The following is a 26025-nucleotide window of genomic DNA, read 5'->3' on the forward strand; positions in this document are numbered from 1 at the left end:
GCCTCCGCCATCATTAGGTTTTCTATTCCACTTAATATATTAAATAACTCTGTAAAACCACCTCAGATTCCAAAGTTGAAGAGTCTAAGGGGAGAAATGTGTTTGCATAGCGCTGCTTCTATTAATATTGTGCAGACTATATCGATTTCCTAGGGACAAACAATGCTGCAGGTTGCTCCCTGTATGACCGACCTCGTGTTCTTCAAGGATATCAGTGAACTATATTGCATGGTTGCACAGCTTGTATTGTTGCATGGCTCCACCTGCTCCAGGGGAATCAACATAAGTCTCCCCAAAGATGCAGTACATATGAATTTCTTCACGCAAATCTTTTCTCATAAAGCACATATTAATGGTCAGAGCAGATAACAGTCCAACATTTATCCCTAATGTTGGGGACGATTCTCCGATATTGAGGCCAAGTGTTCGCGCCGCCGTGAACGCCGTTGCGTTTCACGACGGCGCAAACAGAGCCCGGACATGACCTATTGTGGGGGCCAGCACAGCAATGGAGCAGTGTGAACCGCTCCAGCGTCCTTAGGTGGCGCCAAATGGGCGCCGCGCCAACCCGCACATGCGCAGTTGGGGCAGCCCAATCCTGCTGGGCGGCACCATCCTGCGCATGCGCGGGGAACGTCTTACGCATGCCGGCCCCTCACCAACATGGAGTCAGTGTCCTGGGGCCGGGCGTGGAAGGAGGTAGGCCCGGGGGGGGAGAGGCTGGCCCGCCGATCGGTGGGCCCCAATCGCGGGCCAGACCCCATCGGAGACCACCCCGGAGAATGAGCCCCCCCCTACAGGCCGCCCCCCCCCCCCCCCCCCAGCGTTCCCACAGAGTTCCCGCCAGCAGCGACCAGGGGTGGACGGCGCCGGCGGGAACTGTTCGTGTCGTAGCGGTCGCTCGGCCCATCCGGGCCAGAGAATCGCCGCTCGCCGGTTCTCCGAGCGGCCCGGTGCAAATCGCGCGCCGCTTGTTTCCGGGGGGGGGGTGGGAGAATCGCGTGCAGGGGTCAGGGCGGCTTGGCGCGATTCGCGCGGCGCCCCGGCGATTCTCCCACCCGGCGTGGGAGAGGAGAATAGCGTCCGTTATATGTCAATGTTCTGTAATATTGCACAGCGTGAAGACAAAGTGTAGATTTCAGATGAAGTGGAGTTAGTGGAGGTGGGATAATTAGACTAAGATATGTAGGTTTAAATCATTTCCCACATTAATGTTATACATTATGTCCTTATTGCATCATTATCATAAACTCCTCTGCCCACCTTTCTCATGGAAACTGCCTCTGTCACATTGTAATTCCACCCTCCTAGAAGTGGTGGCACTGCAATGCATCTCCCGTCAGGTGAGTGTGACAAGATTATATTGGTAGTTTGCATAATAAGCACAGAGATAAGGGGCGGAATTAATAGCCTCGTCTAGGTGGGGACAGGGCTGTAAAATGTGGCGAGCTTCTCAAAAATCCATTGACTTTGGCGGGATCTGAAATCCCAGCGTAAAATCTCGGCATGTAAAGATTGTTTTTTTCAAAAATATATTTATTAAAGTTTTTTAACAACACAATTTTTCTCCCTTACAAACAATAACCCCCCCCCCCCGTAACAAATAACATACAATCGCACTGAGCAAGATATATACATGGCAAGATATATACCCCCCCGGGTTGCTGCTGCTGCTGACCGACCTTCCTCTAACGCTCCGCGAGATAGTCTAGGAACGGTTGCCACCGCCTGTAGAACCCCTGCGCAGACCCTCTCAAGGCAAACTTTATCCTCTCTAGCTTAATGAACCCAGCCATGTCGTTTATCCAGGCCACCACGCTGGGGGGCTTCGCCTCCTTCCACATTAGCAAGATCCTTCGCCGTGCTACTCGGGACGCAAAGGCCAGAATGCTGGCCTCTTTCGCCTCCTGCACTCCCGGCTCGTCCACTACTCCAAATATTGCTAGCCCCCAGCTTGGCTTGACCCGGACTTTCACCACCTGAGATATCGCTCCCGCCACTCCTCTCCAGAACCCCTCCAGTGCCGGGCATGACCAAAACATATGGACATGGTTCGCCGGGCTCCCTGAGCACGTTCCACATCTGCCCTCTACCCCAAAGAACCTACTCAACCTCGCCCCCATCAAGTGAGCTCTGTGAACCACCTTAAATTGTATCAGGCTGAGCCTGGCACACGAGGAGGAGGAATTAACCCTACCTAGGGCATCAGCCCACAAACCTTCCTCAATCTCCTCCCCCAGCTCCTCCTCCCATTTACCCTTCAACTCTTCTACTAGCGCTTCCCCCTCTTCTTTCATCTCCTGGTGTATTGCCGACACTTTGCCCTCCCCGACCCATACACCCGAGATCACCCTGTCTTGAATTTCTTGTGCCGGGAGCAACGGGAATTCCCTCACCTGTCGCCTCACAAAAGCCCTCACCTGCATATATCTAAAGGCATTTCCCGGGGGGAACTCAAATTTCTCCTCCAGTGCCCCTAGGCTCGCAAATGTCCCGTCAATGCGTGTAAAGATTGGTGGAAAGTATATGATGTAAGCTTCGTCGTTGCTGGGACTGCCTGGCATAATAGTCCTGGAGGTGAATGACGTGGTTTGAATCCAGCCCATAAAATGAAGGCTATCTCTCGGTGCTGCTGCTGGATGTAGAGAGTCCTACGTGAAAGGTGAACAAGATGTTTCAATCAAATCCTCAATGTACATGCAAGCACAGCACAAAACTGCTCTCTTCCCCCCCCCCCCACCAATTTAATATTATTTGGATTTGTACCTAGGTACAGTGAAATGTATTTTTCTGCGAGCAGCACAACAGATTGGCTATCTTACTCAGAACAGTTTCAAGGGTAGCTGGCTTGAGAAATAAAAAATGTCACTCTCGAGGCTATTAAATTCAGCTCTTAAGGTTCGGGCTGAGCACATTGCTTGCCAAATGGTAAGTGCTGTACTCTGCAGTTGGCTGTATTATATCTAATCTGGAGGTACCCAATACTGACAACAGGCCCCAGAAATAGGGAAGTGTTTCATTTCCCAACTTTAATATCGATCACTTGGATGAACATGTAAAACAAAGAAAAGCATTCTCATTTATCGGCCTTCATAATTCTCAATCGAACATTGGAAGTTTTGTAAAAGAATGAGACATTTCAATCAATACTGCAGTCCCATTGAGTAAAAGAAAGATAATTAACTGCGATATTTAATATCAAACACCTTGTCCCATGTGTAGCTTATGACTAATCTCACTGAAACGAATTTAAACACACTGGAATAATGCTACATTTTTTTTAATGAATCCGTTACAATGTAACAACATATCTCCTGTGTACATGAATATCTGATTAAATATTTCACCCCAAAGTATGTTGAAAGTTTTGACTGAAAACCTACTGACGGCCTTTGCCTTATAAATGCTAACTGTTAAACCAGGAATATGGAGCACAGATCTGACCCCACAGGATTGTTGACCTATTTCAAATCCAAGCTCCTTGCAATGGGCAAGATGAGATTAGTAGATTTGCCACACTGAGAGTTTGAAAAGCTACTTGGATTTTAGAAAAACATTTTTCTTTCCTATTGTATCGGACCAACAGAACAAATTAGTGAATGGAGGTGATGAATGTAGGCTATCTGCTGACTCAATGGCAAATACATTCCACAAAATGCAGCAGAGCTGTAGCTCATACAGAACAAAGGGCATTTGAACTTTGCATTATTTTAAGTTGGGACAATTATAGGAGAACTACAATAAGCCCACGGAATGCAGACTATCCTGTGTTATCACATTACTGCATTTTAAGAAGGTCTTGGTACTATGGACCACAAATGCTTAAAATTCTGACGGCAAATGGAACTCCAGATAAAATTATTGATGCCACCTCAGCGATGTGTGACAAAACTACCGCAATAGTCTGGTACCTTTTAGCTTTAACAGATTTAATGAGACAGAATGTCTCTCTTTTTATTTCTTAAATTGTTTATCAATATAAACGACTGGGGGCTTTTCTCAGTAACTTCATTGCAGTGTTAATGTAAGCCGACTTGTGACAATAAAGTTTATTATAAAAAGATGATTATTATTATATAATGCAGAAAACAGCAAATTTTGAGGGAAGGAAATATGGGTCTGAGCTTTTAGAGCACCAAAAGAGTCGGCCGGGAACTCTACAGAGCTCCGCTGCCAGATTGCGCTGTAACTGGCATTGATTAGCAATAAGCAGCACCTCTGCTCCTCAATCAGGAGGACGTCCTGTCTTGGAGAGCTGCTGGCCAATCAGAGTGGCCGGTTGTTCTCTAGTACCTGCAGCAATAGTGGCCGGAAGAAGGAACTGGAGGTCCAGGCTAGTGGCCGGTGTCCCAAGGCGCAGAGGGTAGGGAAGGCATGGGGGCCGCAAAGGGAGCAATGGTTCTTGGGAGAGAGGGGTGAGGGGGGTGGAACCATGGTAGGGGGGCTTGAGGGATGTCAAGAGATCATCGGGCCTTATCGGAAGGGCACTCCAGTCAGAAAGCGACTTCAGATGGAGGCACCCCTGCCCTCCCTTCCCAACATTCTTCATTTCCATGTTTCCCTCCACCCCCAAGCTGTCATTCACCCTCCAGCCGCCTCAATTGGGGCAATGGAAGGCTTTCCGTCCGAGACTCTGCTGCCCAATATAAAATCGTTGCAAGGGGCAGGAGTCCAGAGGGAATATTGTCCACGCAATTTCATGCTTCCGCCCTCCTCAGAACCTGCTGAGTGGGGGCAGGAGTTTGCGTCGAATTCTGGCCATGGTTTTGTTATCCATATAAGGGGTTGAAAATATCCAACAAACAAACAAGAATAGTAATAGCATGAGTGAGAAACGCGAGTTATAGTCGTTACTAGGCCCCTTAACAATAGTTATACCATTGGGCAGTGCAGTAAACAAGAAATTATTGAAGAATGTGACCAAGACAATGGCCATGATTCAAACAAATAAAAACTAAGTGGTGGCATGGTGGCACAGTAGTTAGCACTGCTGCCTTGAGTGCCAGGGGCTCGGGTTAATTTCCGGTCTTGGGTGACTGTCTGTGTGGAGTTTTCACATTCTCCCCGCGTCTGTCTCGATGCTCCGGTTTCTTCCCACAGGCCAAAGATGTGCAGATTAGGTGGATTGAGCACGCTAAATTGCCCCTTAGTGTCCAGGGATGTGCAAGATAGATTATGGGGTTACGGGGCTAAGACGGGGTGGACAGAGGAGTGGACATGGGTGGAGTGTTCATTTGAAGCGTCAGTGAGTCTCAATGGGCTGAATGGCCTCCTTCTGCACTGTAGGGATTCTATGATTCTACAAAGTGCTGTGGCCAGAGGGAAAACCACTGTGTTTCCCACTGGCGCTGGCAGCACTGTTGAGTTGGGATTCAGCCACTTAAAGTCCCAAAGAGAATCAAGCTGGGCCAGGCGTGTCGGGCGTGTGTGAGGCTCCCAAATTGATGGTCAGCTATTCAGCTGACATTTCCTGCTTTTCCTTCTTTAAGAAGAACTGAAAGAATCATAGAATTTACAATGCAGGAGGAGGCCATTCGGCCCATCGAGTCTGCACCGGCTCTTGGAAAGAGCACGCTACCTAAGGCCACACCTCCACCCTATCCCCATAACCCAGCAACCCCATCTAACCTAAGGGCAATTTATCATGGCCAATCCACCTAACTTGCACATCTTTGGACTGTGGGAGGAAACTGGAGCACCCGTGGGGTTACTGGGTTACGGGGATACTGGGTTACTGAGCAAGTGGGGTTACTGGGTTACAAGGATAGGGTGGGGGTGTTCTTTCCAAGGGCCAGTGCAGACTCGAAGGGCCGAATGGCCTCCTTCTATACTATAAATTCTATGTTCTATGATTCAAACCTGTAGTTTTCCCCATGGCAACTGCAGCATTCATGATAAATGAAAGAATTGTTGTTCTTAATTATAATCTTTATTGTCACAAGTAGGCTTAAATTGCAATGGCGTTACTGTGAAAATCCCTTAGTCACCACACTACGGCACCTGTTCGGGTACACAGAGGGAGAATTCAGAATGTCCAAATTAACTAACTGCACGTCCATAAGTGGGAGAAAACCTGAGCACCCGGAGGAAACCCACGCAGACACGGGGAGAACGTGCAGACTCCTCACAGTGAGCCAAGCTGGAATCGAACCTGGGACCCTGGCACTGTGAAGCCACAGTGCTAACCACTGTGCTACCATGCTGCCCTCTGAAATTCTGAAATGAGTTCTGAAATTGGACCTAATGCAGGAGCATCGGAGTGGCACAGGCCACAAGGGCTTTGAACATGTATACAATAAAGCCGAGAGATAGATTAGGGCATATAAAGCCTCACGGGTTACCAATCCCATCTAATCATTGGAAGGCAAGCACTCTCCACACAAGGAGGGAGAGTTATCACAAGACCAGCCCTTACATACCACCTAGTGACCAGTTGCTCACCATCTCATTCTTAGATGCTGAAAATGATGAGAAAACCATCATAAGAAGACTTACATTCTTGCATCGCACCTTATCATGTCCTCACCTTATGGGTGGCACAGTGGTTAGCACTTCTGCCTCACAGTGCCAGGGACGTGGTTTTGATTCGACCTTGGGCGACTCTCCGTATGGAGTCTGCACATTCTCCCCGTGTCTGCATGGGTTTCCTCTGGCTGCTCTGGTTTCCTCCCATAGTCCAAAGACGTCCAGGTTAGGTGGATTGGCCATGCTAAATTGCCCCTTCGTGTCCAGGGATGTACAGGTAGGTTTGCAGGGATAGAATGGGGTGGACGAGGGAGTGGACGTGGGTAGAGTGCTCTTTCGGAGGGCTGGTGCAGACTCGATGAGCAGAATGGCCTCCTTCTGCACTGTAAGGATTCTTATGATTCTCATGATGTCCCAGAGTGCCAATGAATCACCAAAGGACCCAATGTTCACATGGACACGATTCTGCATCCCCACCTTATATGTCATTGTCAAAGTTATTTTCCTGTCTCATGAAACTAATATGAATGGTCCTTCTGAGGGCCTCATTGAATGAATTGAGGAGATTGATTATAGATTTATAGAAAATAATAGGAGAGGAGGTGGCCAATCAGCCCATCAGATATCTGTTGGCTGCAAGAGATTCATTTTTCAGCCTTTGGCAATAGCCCACTAGATCATGATGCCCCCCCCCCCCCCCCCCCCCCCCCCACCACGGTACCTGGTCCCTGCTTGTCAGGACCAGAAGTGATTGGCACACGTGAGACCTCCAGCTCGGGTGGGAGGATGGGCAGGTGGAAGGAGGAGGGCAGGAGCATACTGGGAGGCTGGCACATCTGGCCTCAAAACCTGTAATTATATTTAAATGCATGTGGATCTGCTGTAATCAGATTCTCGCCTGCTCTGTGTGAGAACCTATCGGACCAGGCAGAGTGGGCTGGAAACTTGGAACAGATTTGAGGTCCTTTAGAATCCCGATTTGACCCACTCCCAATTCAACGGGCTGGGTACAGTGGTCCTGGAGTATCGTTCCAATACTACAATTGTGGGTGACATTAATATTCTTAGAGGCTAGAGCAATCACATTGGCAAAGATGATTTGGAAGATGAGTTTACAGGATGCTTCTGTGACAATTTCCTGGAGCAATACATTGTGGAACCAACTGGAGATAAGGCTACTTTAGATTTAGTAGAATGCAATGAGGCTGGGCTAATTAGTAATCTCATAGTAAAAGATTCACTGGGAAATAGTGATCATAGTGACAACTAAATTCCATATAAGTTTGAAAAACAACATGCGGGATTCTCCGTCAGCGGAATCCTCCGCTTTTCCGGCAGCGCACACACGCTGGCTGGGTTCCCGATAGCGTGTGGTGGCCACAGCGGGAATCTCCATTGGGCTGGCTGTGGGAGCAGAGAATCCTGCTGCGGGGGTGGGGGGGGGGGGGGGCACCGCACCGGGGGGGGGGGGGGGGGGGGCGGCACCGCACCGGAAAACGGGGCTGGCGGGAGTCCCAACCAAAAATCATAAACTTAATGCAAAGAAACCATGGTCAGTCTGGGGATTGGGAGTGTTTTAGATGCCAGCAAAAGGCTGCTAAAAAATTGATAAAAAGGAAAAAAAAGGATGGGAGCAAATTAGCCCAGGATATAATAACAGATTGTACAAGATTTCACCAGTATGTGAAAAGGAAGAGTGTAGCTAAAATAAACATTGGTTCTTAGAAGCAGAGACAGGAGAAATTATTATGAGTAATGAGGAAATGGCAGAGATATTGAACAAACAGGTTACATACCAGAAATAGAGATTAACCCAGAGGCTAAAAAGGGTGGGAACATATCCGTGGAAAGAAATTGTTTTATTTTATTCATGAGTCAATTGAGAACCCATTCCCATTGATGACAACGACCTGGCCAAGAGCCTAACGTCGCCGCAACAGAAATTACACACCAATGCAATTCATATATAGGAGAAACTTGAGGAACTAAAATCTGACCAATCCCCCAAAAAATGAAAACTGGTGCGGTTTGGTTTGCTTGGAAGTGTAAAGAGCTTGGTAGGAAAGATAAATGCAAGATATTCAGAAGCAATGTTGGATTTAACTTCATATCTGAAATTATTTCATAATGAAACCAAAAATCCTTGCCAGGTAGATTAAGCTACAAACAGAAAATGTAACAGGTTACAAGGAGGTGTGGGCCCTTCTGGGTTTGGGATGAGGCACATTCCCGTACCAGCCTCCCTGAACAGGCGCCGGAATGTGGCGACTAGGGGCTTTTCACAGTAACTTCATTTGAAGCCTACTTGTGACAATAAACGATTTTCATTTCATTTTCACATTGTTTGGATAGGTTTGAGCGAGTCTTACTTTGAATCTTACTGCAATTTAACCTGGAGATACTTCACACTGTCATTGGGTGAAACCGAATAGCATTCTATTCCACAGCACTGACAAGCTTTACCTAGTGAAACCACTCACAGAAAAACAATGGTAAAAATGATTAGGGTGAATGGACCTCGCATAGTAAACAGTGCTCGATGCGCATTGTGGCATCTTGAATAAGTTATGACATTTTTAAACCTGTTCCTCATGTGCAAGTTGAGACTCTGGAAGACCCATTATCCTTAGACAGCAAAACATTACCCATGAGAGACAAAGTGGGCTCAGATGTACACTTGTCGAGTCACGTCTCCAGACGTGATTTACTTAAATAAGGAAAAATTATTCTGAAATTGCATATTTTAGCAGTTGGAATTTTAGAAACTGATCAGTAGATATATTTCACAGGATTATTTTTAACTAAAAGCAACTGCTAATTTTTTAAACTGTCTGTATCGTGACTGATACCCAGGATCGGATTTTGGCTATTGAAGCGGGTAACCCCAAGTCAGGAAGACTCCTGACTTCCCGGACCCACCTCAGTTAAAAAGTGCCTTAAATCACAAGATTGTGTACAGGTACAGGCATGGGATGAATTTGACGCGGATGCATCTTGACACTGTGGGGTGGCAATGTGGGGTTTAGAACTCAAGTTCAACTGGTCTTGCTGATGTTTGGGATTCCCTCGTGTGTGATTCATGCCCTTTCCCCTTACCAACAAAAATGGGAGGGACATCCATATCTGGGTTCCACTAACAATATTTAGAGATCTGTGGATCTTTTGAAAAAAAAAATCCTTTCTCAGAGTAACAAAGCCAATATGCAGGATAGGGCAAGCACTTAATCAATCCCCTTGCTTGCTCAAAAAAAAATTCAAATTGAAATTGTATCTAATTCATGGTCCCCACATACTAGATCCAATCTGACAAGGACAGGCATTACACCTGATCTCAAGCTTAGACCATAAGACCATAAGGCACAGGAGCAGAATTAGGCCATTCGGCCCAACGAGTCTGCTCCGCCATTCAATCATGGCTGATATGGTTCTCCTTATCAATCAAGAACCTATCTATCTGTGTCTTAAAGACACTCAGTGATTTGGCCTCCTTCTGCGGCAAAGAGTTCCACAGATTCACCACCCTCTGGCTGACGAAATCCCTCCTCATCTCAGTTTTAAAGGATCGTCCCTTCAGTCTGAGGCTGTGTCCATAGGCTCTAATTTTTCCTACTAGTGGAACCAACATCTCCACCTCCACTCTATTTAGTGGAAACATACGCTTCATGTCCACTCTATGTAGGCCTATCAGTATCTTTGATTCTTTCCAACTTGGTAAAAATCCGGCCTCTACCCACAGCTAGTGAAACCAATTGATCTGGGAGCCACCTGCTTGAACAAAAGTGCTACAGTATGCATTGCCAACATAAGCCACACACTTCATTCTAATGGAGAACTGGTTAAAATCTATCAACATAGCACAACGATGTGGAGCTAAATGATAATAATAACTGGATTTAAGTATTGAAATGTATCCTTCAAAAAAAATCAATGGGGTAGGAATATGAGCTGATCGAGCCAGCTAAGGTATCATAGTGGTCTTAAAGAGAAGGGTTGGGTATTGTAAATAGGAATTGGTATGCATTACAGCTCTGAGCTCATTTTAACTACAAGATGCAACATTGTTAAACTGAAGGTTTATCTGTGCAAAATGTAATCTGGATATGTGGGGCTGGAATCTCCGCCGGCGGGTTGCTCCATTTTGCCGGCAGCCCGGGGTTTCCCGACGGCGTGGGGCTGCCCCAAATGGGAAACCCCATTGACCAGCCGGCGTAACGGAGCATCCCGGTGGCGGGGTGAAATAGAAATGTGGCCCGGCGGGGCGGAGAATCCAGCCCATGGCTTTTTTTGGACGCTGAAATGCTATCTAACCTCTCAAAATTTGATTGTTTTAAGGCAAGCTTTTCTTCTGACAAAATTGATGAAGTAAGAGTGAAATAGCCCAATTCAACTGTGCCAGAATTCTGGATTAAAGAGTCATTAAAGCGCCATTTTTAAATGCCACCCCGATCTCTTGACCCCCCACCCCAGCTTCTGGACCTTCCCAATCCCCCAACTTACCGATCCGGGTTCTCCGAGCCCCCCCCTCACCTCACAAGGGCAGGGCATCCCCGGACCTGATCCCCAGCAAGGACAAGCTGCAACCGGGCACCTTGGCAGTGCCAGCCTGGCACCCTGGCAGTGCCCCCTCCAGCCTGGCAGTGCCACCTGAGCACCCTGGCAGTGCGGGCATTCGATTACGGTCCTTGGGGGACTCTGGCGCAGACGTATTTAAGTGAGCTTAACTGCACACTTACGTATGGAAATATGGATCCTGCCCAATGAGTGCGAGATCCAGATAATGACATCTCACAAGATCTCGTGAGGCACCCTGAGCATCATAAATCTCGTGTGATTCACCGACCTCATTCCGTCATAGAGTCGGGCGTGACCAGGCTATATGATCACAGCCCAAATATGTATCTGGCATTGTATAAATCTCCAATACCAAAGTCTGGAGATGGATGACAAAGAAAGCTCAGTGCTTGTCTTCTCCTGATTTCTTTCACCTTGTAAGACACTGCACTTACTTTATCCAGTTTTAACCAAGAGTGTTATGATTGATGATACAGCATTATTGTAACATTCAGATGACGTTTGGTAATGATTTGCTGGATCAAGTGTCAAAATGTCAAAGGTTCAGGTCTTTCTGTCATTCATCAATACAGGACCCACTATAGTCCATTGCACTCTATGGTTGGCAATGGGAACAGCCTGTTTTTAATGAGAGTAAAACATTTGATAACAGTGTTATAGTTCATTCAAGTGCAAGTTGTAGTCTATGGGCGAGGCTCCAAAACTCATTCCATCACATGGCTGACTAGGAATTCTCTTGCTCTTACGGGCTGTCATGGGCATGTGTTGGAAGGATTTGCAGGTTGATGCTCAACTTGTTTTAACGCACCTTCCTTGACTATCAAGTGTTGGGGTCAGACTGGAGCTTCTAGCTCAGAGGTAAGGATGCTATCCACTGTGCCCCAAGACCGCCATTGAAGCAATCAGCTACAAAGAAAATGTGAAGTGAACAGAATATTTCAGACTATTAGAAATACATGACTAATATCTGCAGCAAAATGTTTGCTAGTTTTGATGATATGATTCCTGGTGCGACTCTAAAAGCAAAACATATAATTTTAATGGGGTATCTTTACCAAAATAGAACCCAGAAACATGTAATAATTTTCTTGTTCCTAGAAATTTTGGTACATCTTCTGCCTCAAGACAAATTCCATTCATACATTTGAAATCTAACTCTCCGTTTCTCAGAATTCTTGCTGCAAGTTATATTTTATTATGATTGCTCCTCATTCAGCCATTCAAGAATGTGAATTTTGCAAAGCGGCTTTGCAAACCACTCAAACAGTTTCAGACAATGCTGCAATGCCTGTTATTAACTGCTGAAAGAGCCAACGTTTGACACCCTCTCAAATACTGTCAGCTCTTTGGTATACTACTCTCACATTTGCAACTTCAAACAAACCCAAAACCAAATTGAGGACAAGAACTATCACCTCACTCTTATACAACTTTGACTCTTTGCAGCAGAAGGTAAATTTGATAATAGCTAACACGTGGTCCACATGATCTCTGGGACTGCTTTTGATCACCCAAGAAGCTGAGCGCTTTCCAGAGTCATCCATTCTCAAAACCTTAGCTCCGTTCTCTCTCCACAGATGCTGTCAGACCTGCTGAGATTCCAGCATCCACAGTAATTTGCTTTTATATTATTTTCCTTGATTGGCCTGGGTTTTTTCCCCTGTTTTTTTTTGTGTCTGCCAGGAAAGTACATGTTGTGGAGAAATGAGGGATGGGAAGTGAAGCGTTATCTAGGCATGAGTATGACTGGGCTTGACGGACCAGCTGGTCCTTTCCTGCCTGCCAATTTAGGAGGTTCATATGAAAAAAACTGACCATTGCCAAAAAATTAGCACAATGGCTCATGTTCTTTCTAAAATCTATATAATATGCTTTCAGCACTCTACTAGCCAGCCTCCCTACGTAAACCTGTGCTCATCCAAAGCTGCTGCCCATATCTTAGCTCGCTACACACCACTGACCTACGGTTGCTCCTTAATTTTAAAATTCTCATCCCATGTTTCCAAATCCCTCCTTGGTCTCACCCATTGCTATCTCTGTTAGTTCCTCCTCCACTGTGCAAGCTGTTGAGACCTCTGTGCTAAACAAATTCTGGGCTCTTACGCATCCTTGATTTGAATCTCTCCACCATTGGTAGCCATGTTTTCAGCTGCTTTTGCCCTGGGCTCTGAATTTTCCCTCCCTAACCCTCTGCACCTCTATGTCTTTCTCCAACTTGTCAGATGCTCCTAAAAACCTAAATCTTTGACCAAGCCTCTGTTCACTTGTCTTGACATCGCCTTCTGTGGCTTGATGCCAAAAATATTTTTGTAAATATTGTTCTTGTTAAGCACGTTGGGACATTTTGCCACATTAAATACAATATATAAATGCAAGTTGTTACACTATTTATTTGATTAAGGTACCTTTAAAGTGCATAGTAGTTTTGGAGATCGATTCAGAGATGCGGACGATTGTGGGATCTCTAGCTTCAAGTTGTGTAGGTACACAGACAGAATGTGCCACTTTGGAGCAATTAAGATCAAAAAAATAGACACGAGGATCGGATGATTATTAATTTTGGACTTTGAAAGCAGCAAAGGTTAAGAGGAGACTTGATAGAAGTGTTCAAATTCATGAACAATTTTGATAAATACAGAGAGCGTAGTCTCAGAGGCAAAAGGACCAGAGAACAAAAGATTTAAGGTGATTGGAAAATGAAACCCAAGGGAACGTGAGGAAACTTTCTCTTTTTACAGAATGAAATGTTGTGATCTGAAGGGTACTAGAAGCACACTCAATAATGAAAACTCAAAAGTGAATTGAGTAAATGACGGAAGAGAAAGCATTTGCAGGGCAATGGGAAAGTGGAGGGGAGTGGGGCTCTTGGCACAGCTACAATAGACCAGATGGCCCCTTCCTGTGCTGTATCACTTTATGTTTCTATGAACATGAAAGGAAATGCAGGCGTGATTTAAGATCAGAATGAATTTTCCCCTTCACACAGATTTGTACAAATGTGGAACAGACTAAGGTCGTAACACTTATAGCACAGAGCTGGTAATGTTTTCAGTTTGAATTGGGGTTGAGTTGTATCTAAGAACATGCATTCATATTGTGCCTTCCTGGGCAGCATGGTGGCACAGTGGTTAGCACCGCAGCCTCACGACGCTGAGGTCCGAGGTTCAATCCCGCTATAGGTCACTGTCCGTGTGGAGTTTGCACATTCTCCCGTGTTGGCATGGTTTCGCCCCCCCAAAGATGCGCAGGGTAGGTGGATTGGCCACGCTAAATTGCCCCTTAATTGGAAAAATGAATTGGGTACTCTAAATTTCTTTTTAAAAATAGTATTGTGCCTTCCTTCTTCTCGGGATTCTGCACAGTTCTTCACAGCCAATGAAATGCAGGCCAGAATTCTCCGGTCATGGGGATTCTCTTTTCCCGCTGGCAGCGCACCCCTGCCAGCAGGCATTCCGGCGGTGTGGGGTGGTTTCAATGGGAAATCCCATTGACACGCGGCAGGAGGATAGAATCCCACCACCAGCAGATGGCATGTCGCCAAGAAACATGCGGCTGGGGGACCGGAAATCCTGCCCACCATCTGTAGATATTGTGGTAATGTAAAGAATGTGTCCGTCCATTTGCACAAAGCCACTTCCAGCAGAAGAAATGAGATCAACGACCAAATAATCTATTTCAATCATGCTGGTTGAGCAAGTATTAGTGTAGACTATTAGCCCAATTTCTGGGTTAGGTTTTGAACACTGCTTATAAGCAACAATACTACCATTAAGTCAATGGAAAATTTAAATTGGAGAATTTCAGGTAAGACAAAGTGCTTTACAATAATGTGCCCAATATAGGAAACTCACAGAAGTTAAGAGTAGGCCATTCAGCCCTTTGAACCTGCTTCACCACACAATAAGATCATGGCTCATCTGGTGGGTTAAAGGGAAGTCTAGGAGTACACACTGTCAGTATGAACTAATGCAGTCCTGAAACCCTACTACATTGTTTAAGTGTGTCCAAAGTTGAGAGGCTTCCTATATAGCAAGCAGTCGTAATGACTAATAAATCACATAAAAAGCACGCAACTTCAAAAATTTACAGATGTATGGAGTGTTCAATTCCAAGTGACAGTGGCTGGGCTTTCCTGCCCTGCCCGGTGATACGTCCTACCCACCCCAGCCAGTGATTGTTCCCCATGTTCTTTGGTCAGTGAAATTGCTCCATAAATGGCTTTGCCTATTTAACTTGTTTGGGAAATTAGAAAAAGAAGCAGAGATAAAACTGAACATGGCGAGGGATGTGAAACAGGCAGAATCAAATTTGTCCCCCTGCTGTACAATACGTCTGTTCTTTTAAAGTCAACAGGACTGAATATTAAGCGGTCATATAATGAGCAACCAATGTGAAACAGCCTATTTGCATTCCTCCCAAGTCTAATATCACCACCCCCCTGGAGCTGAAGCCACTGTGTGGAATGATCCTCTTCCACGATGGTACCCAAATTGCTGGAGACATTTTTGTTCAAAATTTTAAAATGTTGGAGCGAGGATCCCTCGATCGTGAGGCACCCTTGTGCTCGTTCACTCACCTGAAACAGCAATGTGCTGCGGGTTGGATACCTTCAATTCGCTCTCCAGCTTTGAGAGCCCACCCACTGCCCTTAATTGGACTGCGAGCCCTCTCTCTGGTCACTTATTGGCCAATTCTGGGACAATCACACACCTTTACCTACACAGTGTGGGGTTGTGACCCCCATTTGACCCTGGAGTTGGATTCTTGGCATAAAACCCCAAACCATGCCCAAGGTTTGGCTCTTGAGAGGGGACGTAAATGAAGAAGCAACAGGGATTAGAAATCATTGGTCACCATTTGACACCAGGTTTAAACAGAATTGCAATGTTTTTCATGTGGAATAATTTGAATATTTTGTCCCTTTAAAAAACAAGGGAAGCATGAAATGCCGAACCTGTGAGCTCACCATGCACCTCAAGACACGCAATGCACATTGTGCATGTTGATGTGAAGCTGTGGTGCTTTTTCCATGCATGTGTTGCAAAGCTCAGGAAAATCCATTAATAATTTAAATTACGTCAAAACTTCATCATGCATCCAGTGGTCCAGTCACAACCCATGACCGTGTGAAAGGGCTATTGCACTATAATGTTTCTTGAAATGGGCTTTTGTGGGAGTGGGGGTTGGTATGGGTAATGGGAGTGAAGAAAATTGCCATTTGCGCAGGCATTTTTCCTCCCAATAATGGTTCTTTGCTGCTTTCCTGATGAAGCTGCTTCTTAAAGCTGCTTTCCATCCGCTACCCCAATGGAAATTTCAGACCATATGGATATCCATCTGGCCATTGCTTATTTCGGATTATTTAGGAGCACCCATTTTTTACAGGCCTGGATATTTGTAGTTAGATGCTCGATGACAATGAATTCCAAAGGCATCTGCCAAAAATAAAAGACACAGTCCTGTAGCCAGACCTGCAAGTCCCTTTCAACACAGGATGTCTCTCTCACTGGCTGTCAAAGTAATTGCTGCTTTAAACTGTTATTTAATGAAGTCCTTCAAAGCCACATCAGATGCCTGCCAATTCTTCCAATCTACTTGGTATAGCTCCTTTGTTTATAGGAGTGTGAATTCCATTTCAGCATTGAAAACACACAACTTTGCCATGCATGTGGAACACGATTGCCTCACATGTGCATTCTAAGATATTGGCCCTGTGATCTTCCAACACTGATTACACCCAATATACACTACAGTTAATGTGCCTTCCCCAGTCAATGTGCAGAGCAGCATGGTGGCACGGTGGTTAGCACTGCTGCCTCACAGCGCCATGGACCTGGGTTCAATTCCGGCTTGGGAGACTGTCTGTGTGGAGTTTGCACATTCTCCATGTGTCTGCGTGGATTTCCTCTGGGTGCTCTGGTGGGCCGAGGAAGAATGCTCCTTCAGAGGGTCAGACTCTATGGGCCAAATGGCCTCCTTCTGCACTGCAGGGTTTCTGTGGATGCTGCTTGCTGTATCGCATGGTAAAAGAAGCATTCTGCAAATCATTTTTTAATACCCTGCACCTCTTTTGGCTGTGGGGGTGGAACCCACACAGACACTGGGAGAATATGCAAACTCCACACAGACAGTGACCCGGGACTGGGATTGAACCAGGGTCCTCGGCGCGGTGAGGCAGCAATGCTAACTACTGCACCACTGTGCCGCCCTTACATTATCCAAATCAATGTGCCCCACAATCTGCCTTTGGAGGACAGCAAGAGGGTACCACCCTGACGCCAAGTGATCTGATGAGAATCGGGATAAACAAGTATAGGTATGGAAATAAATATTAGAAAAGACATAAGAGATTATAAAATGGAAACAGCCCATTCGTGTTAACCAGTCTGCATTTGCCCTCACATGAGCAAGTCACCTTGGGCTGGATTCTCCGCCGCCCTGTGCCGAAATCTCGCTTGGCGCGGGGGCGGAGAATCGAAGTTCCCACCCGAATCTGGCCCGGCGCCGCTCCGGCGATTCTCCGGGCCCCGAAGAATCGCGGTTCTGCGATTTACGCCGCGCAGCTGGGGGGCCATTGAGAGAGGCCCGCCCAGCGATACTCCACTCCCGATCGGCCGAGTTCCTGACGGCGTGGAACTAATGCGGTATGGCTGGTCGGGACTCTCGCGCGCATGTGTGGATTCAGTCTGTGGCCACCCTGGTGGGGGGGGGGGGATCGAGCACTGGGGGGGGGGGGGGATCATGGGCGGCCGTGGCAGCGATCGAGCCGGAAGGATCCTCGGGCCCGCGGCTGATCGGGGGAGGGGGGCTTTGATTGTTGATGTTGGTCTGCCGTCCGAGTCCGCCATGGCGCTCGACGCGGCCGCTGGAGGCCACCAGCGTGCGCATGCGTGGACTCGGAACCAGAAGTACGGGGGCCCGTATCCACAGCCAAAGCTGCATGAAGCTCCCCGGGTTCCTGCTAGCCCCCATAAGATAAGTTGTCTTTTATTTTTTGCAGGAAACTGGGGCGTGCAATGCCTGCGTTTTTATGCCAGCGTGGGGACAGAGCCCCATTTTGGGAGAATCCAGCTCCCTATTTGCATTTCTTTCCCTCGTTGCAATGTCCCTTTAACCCCATTTCCCTTAATCCACTTAGTCAATCTCAGTTTTCACCATTGACCCAGCTTTTCCCCAAACCTCGAGGTGAACTCCACAATTTGCCTGTGCAGGATAGAGATAGATGCGTAGTGGCATCAGAAGGATTGGAGATCCTTGTGATGTGGGTAGGAAATCGAGAATGTGGCCTGGGAGATGGCTGGCTTGCACCTTCCTTAAAATAGGCTAAATTACATAAAGGGAAAGATGTAGCACTTTACACTTAACCTGAGTAATGGAAGTAAATGGCAACCTGCAGCAGGTCCTGAAACAGCAAACAATACAACTTTTTAAAACATTGTATCAAAAATAAAGCCCAGCTTGACAGTAAAACCTGTTTCTTGAGCCTGACTGTCCCTAAAAGCAGGCTCTAAAATGTCACGATTTTACAAAGCTAGCTTGCTGCTGGACTGCATTTGTTACTTTGAGAGGAAATTTAGGTGCACCATCTATTTACTTACACAGGATTAAAATTTCCTCCTGCTCTTCTGGTACAGGTACCACAAAAGCAATAGAGGAAATTTTTCAGGAGAAAACACAGGAGCAAAGAATTAGCATTGAATTCTCGCTTCATTGCAATCATTTTTTGGTTTAGGGCGGAGGGCAATCAGCTCCTATTGTTTAATAGTAGCATTTCCTTACTGTAGGATTTTAATAAGATGTAATTATGAGCAAAATAAAAGAAATACAATCAAATGATATGCAGCTCTTGCGTTATAATTAACAAAATGTTGCCTATTTGACATTCTGTGAAACTGTCCTTTAATTATGGCTCTGACCCCGTCAATTAATAATAATGCATTTCCTGGGAAAATTGGATCTTGCCTATTAAATGCAATTTAAATTGTCATGCTTTCTTGTTGCTCTACAATCAAGTGCCTAAGCAACACACAGCAAAGCATGTAATGATCCACTGAAAACAGATGGCCTGCTCCAACCACTTAACGGGTTACTTGCCAACACAAAAAGAGCTGTCAGATGTGAGCAGGCTGTTGTCAATCTTCAACTGAGAAGTGATTTAGGAAGAGGTATACTGAAGCTGTGTCATCCGAGGTGCGGTCCCAGACCTCTACAATCTAGCCCTCCCAACCCAGGCAAACCTGAACTCGGTGGTCCCCAAATTGACACAGGATCCAAACACTTGGGACTCGGCTCTGGTACACTTGGGAGGGGAGGTGGGGCTGGTGGACGTTTAGGCCTACAGTATCTCATTAAGTCTGATTCCATTGAAGTTCACTTGTCGATCTTCAAGAGCGCAAATTAACGGCCAGGACTTGATGTTGGGACCAGGGCGTTGAATCGCATGAGAGGCCTCTCGCGAGATTCGCGACACTCTCAATGTCTTGCGAGATTCAACCGAATCTCATGAGGCATCGTGATCTGGATCCCGCCGTCACTGGGCAAGATCCAGATCAGCATATTAAAATGAGTCATTAGGCTAATTTAAATGTGCATTCACCAGATTTTTCCAGTGCCCTGGACCTCACGGCCTCAGCTGGGAGACCTCACCAGGGTGCCAGTCCACACAAAGGTGGACCTTTTGAGGCCCCTGGGTGGTTGGGGACAAGGCAGGGTGGCACCTTGGCACTGCTAGGGTGGCACTGACAGGCTGGCAGACATACTGTCAAGGTGCCAGGGTGGCACTGCCAAGAGTCAGGGCCTATGGGGCCATACCCATGAAAGGAGGAATGAAGAGGGTATGAGGGATGGGGGGGCAAAGGGCAGGTATGAACGGGCCTCATAAAGGTTGTGGGATGAAGGGTGAGGGTCCTGAATGCCCATTTGTGTGGGGGGTGAAATTGCTTGTGGATGGGTGGTGTGGGGGACCCTCAAGCTTACTTAGAGATTGGAGCACCCCTTCAAAATGGTGCCCGATCTCTGAAGAGCCAGTCTCACCGGCATGTTCAGCTCCCCACTGCTGAAAAAAATTCCTAAGTGTGGGCTTGACCCGGGAGAAACTCCCCAAGGCCCAAAAACCAATTAGTGCGTGATTTACCTGCTGTGTTCCGCCGGAATCGGGTGAGGCCTTTCCAAGATTCCTGATGGCCGTTACACCTCGCGAATTGTAACCAAATCTCGCGAGCCATTGCGACTCGCAGGTGATCAGGGGCCCCTGTATGGTCGGCCTCTGGCATTGCTGGTGCCATACAGGTTCCTTGGCACTGCCAGACTGTGCCCCTGCCAACCTGGCAGTGCCACCTGGGTGCCGCCCTAGCACTGGCAGTGTGCCCAAGTGGCACTGCCAGGGTGGTGGGGGCACTGCCAATGTGCCAGGATTGTAGTGTCAAGCTGCCTAGCTGGTATTTTGCCTGGGGGTCCCCTGCTGGTCTGTGGTGCAATGCAGGCGGGGAGGGGGGGGGTTCGAGGATCCCCCAACAGGTGAGTTGGGGCATGGGGGGGGAGCGGTTCTGGGGTCTCATCTGGGGGTCAGGACATCAGGGTGCCATTTAAAAATGGTGCCCCCATCTCTTACTGTACTGAGGAACTCCACTTGTTGGAGCTCCTCTATGCAGGATATGCAGCTAAGTTTAGCCTTGGGGTGGTGTTCCCCGCCGGGGTCAAATAAAAAACACATGCGCCAGGAATTACCCCTCGTTTCCTGCCCAGAATGGGCTGACCCTAATTGTGGGTGAATACCGGTATGAATCTCACCCAAAAAGCGGATGGGAAACACCCTGTCAAACTCGCCCAAATTCCACTTGGAAAGTTTTTGGTTGAATTTCACCCAAGTTACTTTACCTGCAGATGTTTATGAGGCTGGTTAGCGACAAATGAAATAGAGGACACAGGCCTTGTATCAAATGCTGATAACAATAAACTGTTACCTTGTTTATACATCGATGAACTAATGGACGACGATTTGGTTAATAACAGAATCAACTTCAGCCATTTAACATGGGATTGGTTGCTTTGCGATATACTTCTACTGACTTTCATTTTTGTTGACTTTATTTATATTTAAATTTTTTTAGAGTACCCAATTATTTTTTTCCAATTAAGGGGCAATTTAGCGTGGCCAATCCACCTACCCTGCACATCTTTGGGTTGTGGGGTGAAACCCACGCAGACATGGGGAAAATGTGCAAACTCCACACGGACAGTGACCCAGAGCCGGGATTCGAACCCGGGTCCTCAGTGCTGCAGTCCCAGTGCTAACCACTGCATCACATGCCGTCCCTTTCTTGTTGACTGTAAATGGATATTGCTGCATTTACACTATTGGAAGCAGTTAAAGTGACCTCCAATAAGTGTGATTCCCTTGCTGCATTTATATAGAGCCTTTGGTGAGACCACACCCGGTGTATTCTGTGCAGTCTTAGTCTCTTTATCCAAGGAAGGATAGAGGCCATAGAGAGACTGCAACAAAAACTCACAAGATTAATCCTGGGGATGGCAGGATCGTCCTGTGAGAAGAGATGGAGGAGATTGAGCCTATATTCTCCAGAATTTAGAAGAATGTGAGGGATCTCATTGAAGTGTACAAAATTGTTACAGGGATCAAGAAGCTCGATGCAGGTCCTTACGTAAAGGAGCCCTCAATTGTCCCAAGGAAGTCTTAAAGATTCACTGTTCACTGATGCCTTAAATGTTTGGCTAGAAAATTTAGGGCGGGATCCTCTGGCTGTTCATGTTGGCGGGATTTTCCGGACCAGCTGACGATGTACCCCCGTCACGGGTTTCCCAGCGGCGTGGGGTGGGTTTAATGGAAATCCCATTGACAGCGGTGGGACCAAAAAATCCAATGGTGGGCCACCTCCCACCAGTAAGAAACATGCCACAGGGAGGCCAAAGACTCTCGGCCTTTGTCTTTTAAAACACTGAAGTGGTGAAGGAATAATCTCATTGATCATGAATGTTTGAGGGAGTGGATTTAAAAGAAAAAAATAATTTGTATATCCCCTGCATTGGGCACATCTGCTGTTTTATAACTGCACTGTATTTGAATTTATGTGAAAAGACACCCTGAGGTATTTTCACCACTCTATTTTACTTAACGGTCTCTCTCTTTCTCTCTCCTGTGCTTGTAGCTGCGCGAGCAGAGCCAAAGCTTTACACCGCCCTCCCACCCCACAAGCAGGAGGAGGTTGAGCAGCTGCTGAACAGGAACGAGGAGGATGCAGAATGGTGCAACCTGGCCGGTTTGCTGGGATATAATGAGGAACATATAGACACTTTCAAGCAGGAAGAATACCCAGTGCGCGCCCTCCTCTCCGACTGGGCGGCCAAGGACTCTGCCACCACGGACGCACTTTGCACTGCCCTACGGAAACTGAAAAGAGACGACATCGTTGAAACGCTCAGCAGCGAACCCACAGCTACGTCTGCTGTGTGAGGGCAAACGAGTCAGCAACAGCCTTAATTCTCTGCCTGACCGTTCCTTTTGGAATTGGAAAACAAAAGAGTGGATATAACAGAACGTCTGAAGGAAAAGGGAGTTCAGTTCTATGCTTAAGAACGCCCTTATGTGCACTGATGCATAACTTTCAGTATTGTCCTGCCTTCTCCCCTTTAAAAAGTGACTGTGTGCCGCAGAAGCAGAAAGCGCTTTCATGTAATTATGTCAAATTTTGTCTTTTCTGTAACCACCAGAGAAAAAAAATGATCACACACACATTTTCAAATAGGCCAGATTTTATTAAACCCGAGTGCTAAAACGGGACTTATGTGTAAATGTCAAAGCATGGACATTTAATCTTTTTTGTGCTTCAGCATTCTTTGCTGAGCAGAAAAGTGTGTTACAGTCTTGTAAATTGTTAGCAGACCCCCTCCGCATGTATCCAAATAGTGTTTGTGTAACTAATTCTAGCATAGTCCAAAGCACCTGAGATATTCTGGCTAATTCCTAGTTCAGGAAGTTTGTGCATCTTTTCACTGTGAGGTCTCTGAAACGTTCGGCGTATTAATTTTACCTGAAAAGGCAATGCAACATGACTTTGGGATTTTTGATTCAGTATCAGGGACGGATGTAGTCAGGACAAGTATGGTCACAAAAGCGTTAACGAATATGGGGGAAATTTAAATTGTTTGTCTTCACAATCAAGCCACATTGTAATGATCAAAACAACTGGAACTGAGGAACCCAGCTTGATGACTAGAATGGGCAACGTGATTCATTGCTTTGCAGAATTCTTCCGCCCATTTCTTGAAGCCCTTTCAGTTGTATTTACAAAGGATAGAATTGAAACATCTCGGATTATTTTTCCAGTGCCTGTTCCAAGGTCAGCCAGCAATTTAATTTGTGAATAATTTCTACTCCGGAATATAAGTCCGCAATTGGATTCCTGAAAGAATGAGTTCAGCATTTGATAGAATTAGTGACTGTTCCTGATTCTAGGCCAACACCAGGCTCATTACCACATTTAGGATCAAAGTTTATTTTTGATTTGTTGATTTAAAATAGTTAAGAAATACCACAATGGCCATCCCTGTGAGGTAGAATGTCTAAACTATTGTTCATTCCTTAGATAAGGACACCTGCATTAATCAGTTTTGCTTATGGACCATTTTCTTTTGATATTCAAAATGAATTATAACTATAAAATGTGAGACCTGCGAACAGAAATAAATTAAAAATGGTTAGGTGTTCTTGAACAGGATAGCAGCGAAAATCCAGTTCACGGGCCTATGATTGTAACTTCAGTGCCTACTGGAGACCCAAGTATTCCTGGAGACATCCTTTGAAGGAATTAAATTGCTGTCCTTATTTGTGTGGCCTACATTTAACTCCAGTCCCACACCAACGTGCCCTCTATAGTAGCCTAGCAAGCCATTCAGTTGTATCGAAACCTTCTCAGGGGAACAAGGAGTAGGCGATGAATGCTGGACTTTCAGGTGATGCCTACATCTTGAGAATTTTTTTTAAAAAGATGCACCTGTGAGGAACCCATTACTCTGAATCGTTTTGTTAGCACAGAAGTCCCACGGGTGTCAGTCTGGCAACTTTTTTTTCAAATATGTGGGTTAAGGACAATTTTTCAATCTATTCCTGTGTGATGGGTGTCAGTCTCCATCACCAACTGAATGTCATCCTTTGAGTATTCTGGGGAACCCTCATGTGGCAGTGCCCCATGGCTGTGGCTGAGAGAAGCACCTTGAAACCACCGGGTAAAAATGTGTCCAGATGTCAGGGAATCAAATACAGCCTAAAAGGCCATTAACATTTACTGCTAAGCAGAGCTGTGCCCGGACTCAAAACATTCTCAATTTCAGCAAACTAGTTGTTAAATATTTCATCCAAAGTCTCCATTGCCATGTCAAAAATGTATGATTTTCTTTTAGATTGCTGAATGTCGAATCTTTTACTAATTAATAAAGTTAACAGTATTATGAAACTAGTTCTTTGGAATTTTTATCACCGAAATGAAGGAGCAGAGATTTTAGGCAGCTTTATTTGTTCTTTGCACGAGATTCTCTCCTTCGTGCACATTTTTCCTGTCAGCGCAGCCCTGTGCTGAAGCCGTACCCTTGTTGAGATGGATTATGCCACGGACATTTATTTTTCCCATTTGAGAGAACCTCCCATGTGCCATGCAGTTCCTGATCCATGAAGAACTAAAGGAATTCTCCGCAGATAAGTTGAAGGAGCTACTGCAGGCTACAAAATATCAGGAGGGAAAGACATATCTAGGCCACAAAAGAACCCAATTGTGATATGCGAATTCAGGTTTAGGAACCTGTTCTATCATCTTTGAGAATCTAATGCCTGGATAAATTGCAGAGCCATTGTAGCTAAAGTTGCTTTTGAGATCGAGCTCAGTTCTAGTTTTAGAGTTACATTATTTATGACAAACTTAACATCCTAGGAATATGATAGAGTATATTTTCTGAGGTATTATTACCCAGTGAGAGCATATGCCACAGGCCAAGCATTATCACTCAACACGTGTAAATAGCAAACCAACTGAACTAAACCAACTGAATCTGTTCCTCGATTCATATCTCAACACAATTAGTTAGTGGAAACTCCACTTCTCAGTGTTGGAAGAGAATCTACTTTCAATTGTTTAGCTGAAGTTTAAAGGTGCAGAATTGTGCAGCACAGGAGGAGACATTCAGCTCATCGGGTGTTTGCCGGCTCCTTCGGAGAGCAATCTTGTTAGTGCCACTGCCCCACTTTCTCCCCATCACTGCAATTTGTTTCTCCTTCAAGTATTCATCCAATTTCTGTTTGGAAGATTCTGTTAAATCTGTTGCTTCCACACTTTGCAGGGAGTGCATTCTGAATCCTAACCGTTCGTGATATGGAAAGACTTTCCCCATGTCGCTTCTGGTTTCTTTTGCCAACCATCTTAAGTCTGTGTCCTTTGGTTTTTGACACTTTAGCCGTTGAAAATAATTTCTCTCTATTTGCTCCATTGCTGTAAAGGCATGCTTTATGAAGTATTAATTTATGAATTCACTGGCTGGAAACCCCTAATCGATTCTTTTTTAAAATGCTAAAGCCACATTCCCGTGTTTTGGGATTATAGTCAAAGATTGTTGCACATTTGCATCACTGTAACTTCTGTATTACAAGGTCATTAAGTGGACTAACTGCCTGCAAAGCTACACCAGAACAATAGCCGTGAAAGAGGATGAATAGGGGCCATTTGAAAATCGCTCATTGTCACAAGTAGGCTTCAAATAAAGTTACTGTGAAAAGCCCCTTGTCGCCACATTCCGGCGCCTGTTCGGGGAGGCTGTTACTGGAATCGAACGGTGCTGCTGGCCTGCATTTGTCTGCTTTCAAAGCCAGCGATTTAGCTCTGTGCTAAACAGCCTCACTTCCTATCCCACTAGCAAAGCGTTTGGACAATTACCTGGCGACATCTGTCATAGGGAAAGTGCTAGAATGTCATATTAAGGAGTTCA

General features: G+C 46.0%; 1 protein-coding gene across 1 annotated transcript in view; it reads left to right on the forward strand.

Moving 5' to 3' along the window:
* Positions 1–24506, forward strand: part of LOC140398422 (tumor necrosis factor receptor superfamily member 16-like) — a 206262-nt gene extending 181756 nt beyond the window's left edge. The window contains exon 6 of the mRNA XM_072487093.1: positions 22203–24506. Coding sequence (XP_072343194.1) covers positions 22203–22507 — 305 coding nt within the window. The 3' untranslated portion in view covers positions 22508–24506. The remainder of the gene's footprint in view (positions 1–22202) is intronic.
* Positions 24507–26025: the final 1519 nt, after the last annotated feature.

This window comes from Scyliorhinus torazame, chromosome 21 (assembly GCF_047496885.1).
Source record: "Scyliorhinus torazame isolate Kashiwa2021f chromosome 21, sScyTor2.1, whole genome shotgun sequence".
NCBI lineage: Eukaryota > Metazoa > Chordata > Chondrichthyes > Carcharhiniformes > Scyliorhinidae > Scyliorhinus > Scyliorhinus torazame.